The sequence below is a fragment of the Lissotriton helveticus genome, chromosome 1_1 (assembly GCF_964261635.1).
Source record: "Lissotriton helveticus chromosome 1_1, aLisHel1.1, whole genome shotgun sequence".
Classification (NCBI taxonomy): Eukaryota; Metazoa; Chordata; class Amphibia; order Caudata; family Salamandridae; genus Lissotriton; species Lissotriton helveticus.
Window position 1 is genome coordinate 2,088,528,666 of NC_136057.1, and position 12,051 is coordinate 2,088,540,716.

A 12,051-nucleotide genomic window follows, 5' to 3' on the forward strand; every position below is an offset into this window, starting at 1 on the left:
ACGCTCGAGAAATTCTGGAGGACGTGTTATGCTGATGGACTTTACACGTGAGGAAAGGAGTTTTTTATTAATTACTTTATTACTAGGTGATGAGGGTAGAGACAGAGAGATAGTTAGGATTTTGGAAATGCTTAATTTTACTTATTCCTGCTAATGAATAATAATTCTTGATTTATGCTCTTTTTATTAATACTGAATAAATCTTTCTTTGTGACATTTTCTAATGCTTGCTTAATAAAATACCAAAACCTAAGTTTTTCTAGATGTGTTTAAATAAACTTTCTAAAATGACAAGCTGGTCTTGATTGTTGTAGATAGTTTTAAACTACATATTTAGATCTTATCGCCTCATGATTCAGTCGCTCTATTGTTGATATGGGCCTAGTGTTGTAGTGTAAGTTTTGTGGTAGTAGATAGTGTCATTTGTGCAATATTTTGGTGAGAGCGCTGGATCACTACACCTTTCAGTTTTTTATAGTCTCATATTTAACCAATCAGTTATTAGCCTTTTCTCTAAGACTTGCAACGTTCCAACCAAATTAGAAGAGTCTATAGCCTGTGGGTGGGTTAGCAAGAGTTCCTCTTTGAGGGGCAGAATTTAATTATCTATGTCATAAGGCCCATGGAAGCATTTGAATAATCTATATTGGTAAGTGAATCAGTTGAACAGAAAACGTCAAATCTGTTATATATTGGGTTGGAGAAAAATGTTGTAGGTCTGCTACAAAAAACCCACTGGGTCTTTGGCGAAAGACTTCGCTCTTGAGCCAGAGGGAAGAGTTCCAAAGGAACGGAAAGACAACCACTGCTGATAGTTTTGAGTTTGGTTGCCCAACAAATTACAGGTTTCATTGGCATAATGCTCTGATTGATTGACATGATGGCTTGCTGGTTTATAAAACAAGCCCAATGGATGTACGTTGTTACAACGCATGCTTTTACCACGCATGCTTTTACAACCAGGTTTTTCAACGCAAGTCGTTACTACGACTTGCGTCGGGGGTGCTGGATAGTGAATAGTTTAATTTACTATTCCAACTCCAGTCCCCGTGGATAGTAGGGAAGGTCTTGGATAGTAAATTAAACTATTACCTATCCTAGAGCGCCCCCCAGCGCAATTCGTTGTAATGACTTGCGTTGAAAAACCTGCGTTGTAAAGGCACTGCGTGGTAAAAGTTGCGTCGTAATGGATGTTTCCCAGCCCAATGGCACCAGAGTAATGTTGCTTCTTGGAGCTGATTGCAGGCATGCTCCAAACAATACATTTTGTGCTAAGAATGGGAACCTAAAATTTACAATAACACAGTATCCAGATGTTTCTGTGGTTGTGGCCCAATCCAAACGAATCTTCCTACCATTAGAATATCCTTAGCGTGAGCAGGAGAAAAACCTTTATGTCTCACCAACCTGCTCACGGATTTAATAAACAGTTCCTGCATGGATTCACTCTGTCCCCTCGATAGGGGTGAGACATCGATATCTACTGCCATATAAGGGTAAGCAGCGGGTGGAAGATTGATCATTACTCGGTCAGGCGCTAAGGCGGGAGTACTATCCATCAGAGTGTGATGTTCCTGTTAGTGTTTTTTCAAATTCCTTTCCAATAGGCTCCTGATTTGGTTTTTTGACACGCTCAGTGGATGTTTGTAGCCAATCGCAGATATTTCTGTAAATAAGTCAATTTGAAGAAATGTCCTTTTATTTAGCTTGAAGTAATTTATCTAAAATGTGCAATCCATTTCTAGAGATATGTCATTTAAATCATGCATTTCTTTTCAGTGCCTTTCAGTACATTCCAGGAGCAGCTCTCATGGCTGGATTTTCTGAAAAAATGCAGGAAAATCCTTCTCGACAAGCAAACGTAATTCTGTCCCTTAGCTCTCCAAGACATATGGATGTGTTTATCCAAACACCCAAGGTAGGTGCACTCACTACTGCTGTGCTGCTTTCATCAGTTACACTGTTTAGTATCAACAGGCCCTATGCACGAAAACAGTCACAAATCTGCACCTATTGATTTATATCTACATGCAGGTGCTGATTTACCACTTTATTGTATTCACCAATATTTATTAAATTATGCCTTGAAAGCAACACCAGATGCTAGTTCTTAGTAGAGAAATCTGAATAGGGGGATGGGCCTCCCATGCACATATACAATGTTTTTCTCCATGGGAAAAATATATTCTCTGTGGAGAAAGCTCTATCCCTCCACTGCCACTTAATTAGGGGGGGTGGGGAGGGGTTACTCCATTCCACTTTTGATACTTGTAGGGAAGTTACTCCAACCATTGGCTTGGGCAAATCACTGAACATTTTCAGCATGGATTAGTTACCAAATTTCCACAAAGGTCTATGTTTGCGCCTGTTCCCATGTTAAAGATTGCAGAAATTGCTGTGAGCATGAGCTGAAAGTCATTTTGTACTTGGCAGCCATCTTAGTTACTCAGAAATAAAGTGAGGAGGGTCACAAGGGGAATATTTAACAACCACAAAACCTCTAGCCCCTACAAATACTTGAAAAAACACAAAGAGGTGCCTGGTCCACAAAGCTATTTGTGTGTCGTGTCAAAACTAGACCCGAGAGTCCATCAAAACACATGTATGAAATAACACTGGGCTGAAAAATTCCATCAGCCCACCCAATGGTGGAATATCGTCATGTGGAATACAAGTCATAAATCCAAATCTCGCCCTACGCACCTGGTCATGATGCGGAGATGGATTTTGAAACTGTTTTGTTAGGCCACAGTGTTTTTCAAATGGTACTGATGGAGTGCAGTGCTAGTGAAGAAACTAAAGTGAAAATGAAGTGAGGATAAAATTGGCTCAAAGGACAAAAAATAAGTTTAATAAGTATTGTCCTAAGGTCAAAAGTAAAACAACGCCAAATAGTTTAAAATAATAACTATCTTGTGGCGCAGTGCAGTGGGGTCGACATGTTTCAGCTCAAAACGGACCAAGTGTCCAAGCTTTCTTCAGGACCAGATAGAAATAGCAACTGCAGATGTGAGAACAATAATGCTACTAGAGTTGTACAAGTATATTGATTTACTCCTACCAGGAACTTGGAGCCCCAATGTAAGCTGGCGGATATCCTATCATTTGTTCTTTCCTAAAAAAGAAAAGATAGTGCACAACAACAAGCAATAGAAATAGTGCATGATGGTATCTCGGAAACAAAAGAAATGACACAACAACACAAGCAAGGCGAAAAAGTTTCTCCACTCAGAAGACAGAAATTCTCCTGGTCATATCAAATTACATTTAATAATGAACCATAAGTTGTAAAGTATAACTTACCCAGCGTTTTGTGGGAAGTTACCTCACCTCGCCCGGCACCCGCTCGGGGAGAAGGAGGCCCCGCTCTGTTAGAGTGGAAAGGAGGAATAGAACAAGAAAAACCTCAGAGACTCTTTAGAGGTATGTAGATGCCTGAATCACTCTTTCCCATTATTCTCCTAACTTAGCACCAGTTGTTCTGAAGGAGACTTAAAAGCTCGGCAAACACATGGCATTGACTAAGCATGGAAAGACAAACTGAATGACAAGAACCTGATAGACTACAATGAACAGTTCAAGAAGGAGAATGGAGGCCATCTCAGAAAAGAACCCCTAATCATAATTATGATAGGCTCTAATGGAGAGTAGACTGGTTAGAAGGACTGGCATGTGAAAAGAACTTTAAGAAAGAATAAGAAAAGCAAGGGCTTCGCCATTCCTACAAGTCAAAGCTTAAATCAAAGCCTAAAATCACCAGGGAGCCTACCTGTCCGTCGGTGCCTCTGGGTCAGCGTCCGAGTGGGAGTGGAGGTAAATGCTCCCTGCTCGCGCGTCTATTTAAGCGCTCTCATAATTGCTTGATTGAATTCAGCTGCGCTTCCGAGGCAGGTCTCGATTAGACCACTGCTTAGAAACCATTGCGCAGGATCGGGATAGAGACATTAGTTATAGAGATGCGCATGCGCGAGTGATGTTAATAACAGCGCATGTGCGATCCAGAGATACTGGTCAGTTGCGCATGCGCGTTGAAGCGAAAAGACTATAGTGGCGCCGATAATAGGAAATAGACATCAGAGCAGGCACCTAACGTGTATACTGGCGATTCTAATATGAAGACACCGCTTTATTGCCCATAGCCCGGTGTCATTAAAATTACAATTCAAAAATGCACAAAAACGATTGATAATAATTGAGAAGAGGGGGGCGCCCAACACAGCCAAGTGAGAATAAGGTGATACAGACCCATCATGAATGGAATCGCAACAGCATATAAGCTTATATACATTTTATAATATATATATTAGTGTATGGGTGTAAAATTGTACATATATGTGTAATCTATGTTGTAGAGCGAGTAGTAATGCCCTCAATGTAGAAATCACGACATAGTCTAGTATGGCTCTGTGGTGCAGCTCAGGTATTGTCACAGATAATCTTGTGAGGCCATAATATACATGATGCTGTGTATACGTTTATTGGACTCTACCATAGATCAATCATAGAGATGTCCATGGTATATCGTCGTTGAGGCCCTGGCTGTCACTTTTAAGATGGAAAATCCATTTCTGTTCCTTGATGAACAAGAATCTTGAGACATCACTTACATGAGGGGGAATATACGGATGTTCTAGGATCACCCACCTCATGTCATCTGCTGAATGTTTCAGGGTAAGAAAGTGATTAGTCAGCCTAGTTGATTGTTTGTGGCACCTAATAGTGCTCTTGTGTTCCCCGATTCTCAGTTTAATTTTACGGGTCGTATATCCAATGTACCTGAGGGAACAGGGACAAGTGATCATGTAAATGACCTTGTCTGTATTACAATTGGTATGTTTTTTTAGGAGCCAAGTCCTCCCTGTTCCCAAATCAACTGCGTTTGTTTTACTTGTCTGAGGGCAGACACTACATGACCCACACGGGAAATGGCCCGAGACCGGTGGTAAATCCCATAAAGTAAGGGGTCTCTCGGTATTCTGTATCCTAGGTCTCGTGTGGACCAGGGTGTCACGCAGGCTAGGTGCTCTCTTAAATGAAAACAGGGGTAGAGGAATCTTAACGTTAGTGATGTTAAGAATACCCCAGTGTTTTCGTACAGTCTTTTGGATTCTGTTAGACAAGGTGTTGAATGTACTCACAAAAGTTAACCTCTCTAGTGATGGTTTAGGAGGACGTCTTTCCACCAATGCCTCGCGATTATTGTTTGATGCACGTTTCCATGCCTTCTTCACGAGATGTTTAGGATATTGACGTTCCTGTAATTGAGTAGAGAGAATGGTAGCGTGTTTGTGGAACAGTTCCTTAGATGAGCAATTCCTCCTCAATCGGAGGAATTGACCAACAGGGAGATTCTCCCTTAGGGAACGGGGATGATGGATATTAAATAGCAAAAGGGAGTTCATCACCATAGGTTTAGTAAAAAGCTTACTTTGCAGTCCCCCTGCTTCCGGAAAGATTGACAAATCCAAAAAGGAAAGCCTCTCTTGACTAAACTCAATGGTGAAGTTGAGATATTGATTTCGCTCATTGAGCCATTGATGAAAGGGCTGTATCTCAGTTTGGGAGCCTCGCCATACCACCAGGATATCGTCTATGTATCTCTTCCATAGCACCAATTGATGGAAAAATGGATTGCTATGGTTGAGAACATAGTCCTGTTCAAATTGATGTACATAAAGGTTGGCGAGGCTAGGGCTCGCTCGTGACAGAGCACCCTGTGACACCGGGTTTCTACTGCCTACCGAAAATCCACAAAGCCACTAGACCACCACCAGGACGCCCCATCATTTCAGGGATTGGCTCCCTCCTTGAACTCTGTCAACGTTTGTGGATTTTTTTCTTAGACCCCTCGTCAAGAAAATGCCCACATACTTAGAGGATACAGCTGATGTCCTTAGACTGTTACCAAGTGTAGAGTTCAATGTAGAGACTGACTTATTAGCCAGCTTCGACGTGGAGTCTCTCTACACCTGTATACCTCAACAGGAAACTCTAGACACCATCAGGCATCTTTTATCTGTAGAGGATCTTGACAGTATCACTCCTGTTAACTTTATTTTGGCATGTGCTGAAATAGCCATGAGAAAGAACTTCTTCAAATTTGAAGATCAGTTTTTTCTCCAGATCTCTGGGACGTCTATGGGGAGTATTTTTTCCCCTAGCCTCGCCAACCTTTATGTCCATCAATTTGAACAGGACTATGTTCTCAACTATAGCAATCCATTTTTCCATCAATTGGTGCTATGGAAGAGATACATAGACGATATCCTGGTGGTATGGCGAGGCTCCCAAACTGAGATACAGTCCTTTCATCAATGGCTCAATGAGCGAAATCAATATCTCAACTTCACCATTGAGTTTAGTCAAGAGAGGCTTTCCTTTTTGGATTTGTCAATCTTTCCGGAAGCAGGGGGACTGCAAAGTGAGCTTTTTACTAAACCTATGGCGATGAACTCCCTTTTGCTATTTAATAGCCATCATCCCCGTTCCCTGAGGGAGAATCTCCCTGTTGGTCAATTCCTCCGATTGAGGAGGAATTGCTCATCTAAGGAACTGTTCCACAAACACGCTACCATTCTCTCTACTCAATTACAGGAACGTCAATATCCTAAACATCTCGTGAAGAAGGCATGGAAACGTGCATCAAACAATAATCGCGAGGCATTGGTGGAAAGACGTCCTCCTAAACCATCACTAGAGAGGTTAACTTTTGTGAGTACATTCAACACCTTGTCTAACAGAATCCAAAAGACTGTACGAAAACACTGGGGTATTCTTAACATCACTAACGTTAAGATTCCTCTACCCCTGTTTTCATTTAAGAGAGCACCTAGCCTGCGTGACACCCTGGTCCACACGAGACCTAGGTGTTGAGTAGTCCTGAGAGTCACTTCTGACGTTTCCTCTTGTAGCTGCAATCTCCCAACTCCCTCAAAGATCAGTCAACACAATCAGGATTTCTACTCTGACTGGATTGACTTTTCCTCCAGGGAAAGGGGAAGTGGACAGAGAAAACTCACAACAGATAAATAAACATTGTCTTCTGCTGTTGTACTTTCAGTTGTTTCTCTAGACAGTGCTCCAGGGCGTTGACCAACTCTTTAGGATGCGGTCACAGTTTTCACGCAACTCTGAAGGTTCAAAAGACAACTATAAATATAATCTCCTACTTCCTCCTATCACAGAGAAAGATTTTAACACTTCTACTACTGACCATTGGTTAAAGTGCCCCTTGTTCGCACTCTTTGATATTTCGCTGCTCAGCCTCAATTTAAGACTCCTTAAGGTGAAAAACATATGTCAGTTTAAACTTCTCCAATACATGTGTTAGTTAGTTAATGAGTTTAGTGAACTGGAACTATTCCTAACATGCAAGACTCATACCTGAGATTTACAGCGATTCTTCTGTTCAATGAATATCTGCAGTTGGATGATAGAAAAAGAAAGACCACAACTTTTCCTAATAAACTACTGCTTTAGAATCTCTAATCAGATAGCTTCTGAAAACTATAGTTTAGACTCTCACTTCTATAACAATTACATTTTCCTATTTACAACATTAAGCTTCACATGAAGCTTTTGCTTTTCACTCTTGCCTTTGCCAAGGCTTGTTTTCTCCACCTTATAGCTATGCCTTGACCCTTAGCGCTCAGTTCCTACAGAGTCACACAGAAGTTGCAAAATAAGTCTTAACTCGAATTAATCAAGGTTTGCTTTCTTCCTTATGTCTTTTCACTAACTCTGTTGGCTCTTATTAAACTGCTTGCACTTTAAATGGATTTATAGTTCAGGTTCAGGCAAGGTTATTTAGCGCTAAACTCAGCAAATCATTATTTTCCTCGAAGAATTAATCTTACTGTCCTTCTCTGCTGAGTAGACCGACAGGAGACTCGAACCGCCGGATGAAACAGGGAAGACGTCACTTGACTCCAGCAGACGGCAGACTTCAATGAAATTTCTCGGAGGCTCGGCTTCAGAGAAGCCGCGGAAAGAACAGCTGCGAGATGACAGCTCCTTCGGAAAGCTTGACAAGGGGCGGGAAAGTCAGCCGAGGGTTTCTCAGCTCAGGTTGGGGATTTTCAGGAAGTTTAATGATCGCAACACGATCCTACCGAACCAGGCAGAAGCGCTCACCAGGGGGTTCCAACGAGACGAAGCGCCGACCGTTGGAAGGAAGGTCTATTTATAGACCGCGCCATGTCTCGAGAGCAGCGCGAGCCCTCCTCTCTTACCAAGCTCAGTCACGAGAGCCTGCACGAGCCTCTCTCGTTTGAGCGCACAATCTGGGGGTGAATACTCAAGAACATACACAAGGCTGATGAATGACAAACAACAAGCATTGGCTAATACAAAACCCCAACAACCAATTACTAACCATTAAATAAAAAGATACATACTTAAACAACTACAGGGTCATACTAAGATATTAAAACAGACGGCCACTTGAAAGAAAAAACATTGACTAAACTATAATTACTCTGCATTACGTAAGACGACCAGTAGCACCCCTAACAGTTCCTCCCCCCAAAGGTCGTCTTACGGGCCTAGGTTTGTCAGGATGTAGGGCATGGAAAATCCTAACAAGTCTGGGGGCATGAACATTCTTCTCAGATTCCCAAGAACGCTCAGAAGGATCATAACCCTTCCAATCAACCAGATAAAACAAGGTACCCCGTATTCTCTTGGAATCTAGAATAGCTTTAACCTCGTACTCGACATGATCACCAACAATTACAGGTGGAGGTGGATTATCAGATCGAGTAGAAGGCTCAAAAGGTTTCAAAAGAGAAACATGAAAAACAGGATGAATAGAATATTCTTCAGGCAAAACTAATTTTACAGACACAGGATTCAGAATCTTTTTAATTTGAAAAGGCCCAATAAATCTAGGTTTCAACTTCCTAGGGCCCTCCAGCTGAATGTTTCTAGTAGATAACCACACTAATTGACCCTCCACATAACTAGGAGAAGGTCTACGATGAGAATCCGCAGTCCTTTTCATAGTTAACTTACTTCTAACCCATTGCTTCCTAGCTTTCTCTTGAATATCTAATAGATGTGTCAACCTATCAGTAACTGCAGGCATGGATAATTGTTCATCAGGCAAGAGTATAGGGAGAGATCTTGGATGTTGACCTGTGAGAAAATAAAAAGGAGAACAACCCAAAGCTGAATGAGTGGTATTATTATAAGAAAATTCCGCCCAAGGCAAAACCTCATCCCAAGGACAAGAAGAAGTTGTCAACAAACATCTTAAACCTTGTTCTACATGTTGGTTAACTCTTTCAGTCTGACCATCAGTCTGGGGATGAAAGGAAGAGGACAAGGCTAACTCAATTCCTAATTGCTTACTGAGTTGAGACCAGAACTTTGAAATGAATTGAGGACCTCTGTCAGAAATAATTTTTGAAGGAAGACCATGGAGTTTTACAATATTAGATAAAAATACAGTACTAAATTCAGCTGCGGATGGAATCTTTTGTAACGGAATAAAATGTCCCATTTTAGACAACAAATCCACCACTACAAGAACCGTGGTATAACCATTCGACTTAGGAAGATCAGTAATAAAATCTAAACTGATAGTATGCCAAGGTTGAGGAGGTATTGTCATTGGACGAAGTAAACCCATTGGAGCTACATGCAAGGCATTTTGACGTGAGCAAACAGGACAGGCTTTTACAAATTGCTGAATTATAGGAATCATTCTTTCCCACCAGAAATGACGCTGACATAAATCCATGGTTTTGTTAATACCTGGATGAGCAGCAATCGCCAAATCATGATTCCATTGCATAACCATATCCTGTAAAGCTCTAGTGGGAATAAACAACTTATCGTTGTGATAAAAAAAACCATCTCTAATAACATTCCCCTTTTTTGACAACCATTCGTGAACATTAAAGACTCTTAATTCTTTCTTAACAGCATCTAAGAAATTTTCAGAATGTATTTCAGCCGCTATCTTTTCCAAGGGCAAAATACTAGGTGGTTCTTTAGCAGAATTAACATTTTTCTCACACACTAATCGTGAGAGTGTGTCAGATAACAACTGCTTATTACCAGGCCGATACATAATTAAAAAATCAAATTCACTAAAGAATTGGAGCCACCTCATCTGTCTAGGGGTAAAGGCCTTAACAGTGGAATAGAATTGTAAATTCTTATGGTCGGAATATACAGTGATAGTATGTTTAGCCCCCAGGAGATGATGTCTCCACTCCTGAAAAACATCTTTAATGGCTAACAGTTCTCGCTCAGCAATCGTATAATTCTGTTCAGCTAAGAGTAACTTCCTAGAGAAAAAGGCGATAGGGTGCAAATGACCAGTATTTGAATCCTTTTGAAGCAACACACCACCAATAGCTGTCTGCGAAGCATCAGCCTCCACAAAAAATGGCCTATCAGGGTCTGGATGAACCAAAATGGGAGCAGAGGTAAAAGCCTTTTTCAACAAAGAAAATGCTTGATCAGCCTCTTTAGTCCAAAAGAATGATTTCCCTTTTTTCAAAATTTCGGTAATGGGTGTAACAATTTCTGAAAATTTCGAAATGAATCGCCTATAAAAATTAGCAAATCCAAGAATTCTCTGAGTATCTTTTACCGAAGCAGGAATTGGCCAGGTTAAAATAGCTTCAACCTTCTTAGGATCCATATGAATTCCCTCAGGAGATAAACAATAGCCAAGAAATTCCACTTGGGAGGCATTGAAAACACATTTTTCCAACTTAGCATACAAGGAATGATCCCTCAATCTTTGAAGAACTGACTGCACATGTTGCACATGCTCTTCCACATTTTTAGAATAAATTAGGATGTCGTCAATATAAACAATGCAACAGACATCCAACAAATCGTGCAAGACCTCATTAATAAAATATTGAAAAGCCGCCGGAGCATTGCAGAGACCAAACGGCATTACTGTATACTCAAAAAGACCGAATTTCGTACGAAAAGCGGTCTTCCACTCATCACCTTCTTTGACTCTGATCAAATGATATGCTCCTCTAAGATCTAGTTTGGTGTAAATACTAGAGCCTTTAATTTGATTAAGAAGTACAGGAATTAAAGGTAACGGATATCTATTTTTAATGGTTGCCTTATTAACCGCTCTATAATCAATACAAGCCCTCAAATCCCCAGACTTCTTTGCAACGAAGAAAAGAGGAGACGAAACTGGAGATGTAGAATGACGGATAAAACCTAACTCCAAAAGTTCATCCAGATATTTTCTTAAATAAACATTTTCAGGTTCAGTTAAAGCGTAAATTCTACTACAAGGTAAAATAGCACCAGGAACTAAGTCAATCCTGCAATCAAAAATTCTATGCGGTGGTAATTTGGTTGCTTCAACCGGATCAAAAACCTTAGAAAAATTCCTATACTCAACTGGAAGCCCATTATCTTCTGAATTTAAAGTAGCACAAAAAAGAGGCATCACTGGATCCTTGGTTTCTTGATAACAGTGCAACTTACAAAACGAAGACTCTAAGGTAACAGTTCTTTTAATCCAATCAATTTTAGGATTGTGTAACTCCAACCACGGAATGCCCAAGATGACTCCAAAACTTGGAGCATCAATTAAATCAAAAACCACCCTCTCAGTATGGCCATTGTCTGCCACCAAAGTTAATGGTTCAGTATTGAATTGAATCATTCCTGAAGACAAAACCGAACCATCAACAGCCCTCACAGATTCAGGTTCCTCCTTGGCAACAAATTTTAGATTCAATCTATGGGCAAATTCTATGTCGAAAAAATTTCCTGTAGCCCCTGAGTCCAAAAGTACAGGAATACTATGTCTTTGAAGAGTAGTTAAAATAAAAACCATCCGAATAGTAAAATGTTTGGGAATTTGCGTAGTTACATTAGTGACAAATTTGGAGATCTTCAAAGAAGATTTACTCGAGGAAACGATCTCGGCTTTCCTCGAGAGTTTTAGTTTTCCGACGGATTCGTTGGAAGAGTCTCAATAGCTAGAATTTTCTTTTTTGCAGGTTTTACAGTACAATCTTTAGCAAAATGCCCAGGCTTGCCACAGTACAAACATAA

The 12,051-nt window shown here is 40.7% G+C and overlaps 1 protein-coding gene across 3 annotated transcripts in view; it reads left to right on the forward strand.

Annotated features, from left to right (window-relative positions):
• The window catches only part of LOC144756098 (vitellogenin-A2-like), a 607,161-nt gene that overhangs the window by 522,687 nt on the left and 72,423 nt on the right, over window positions 1-12,051 (forward strand). For all 3 annotated transcript variants that reach the window (XM_078645640.1, XM_078645649.1, XM_078645632.1), the window contains exon 25: window positions 1,780-1,918. In XM_078645640.1, the coding sequence (XP_078501766.1) occupies window positions 1,780-1,918 (139 nt within the window). The remainder of the gene's footprint in view (window positions 1-1,779; window positions 1,919-12,051) is intronic.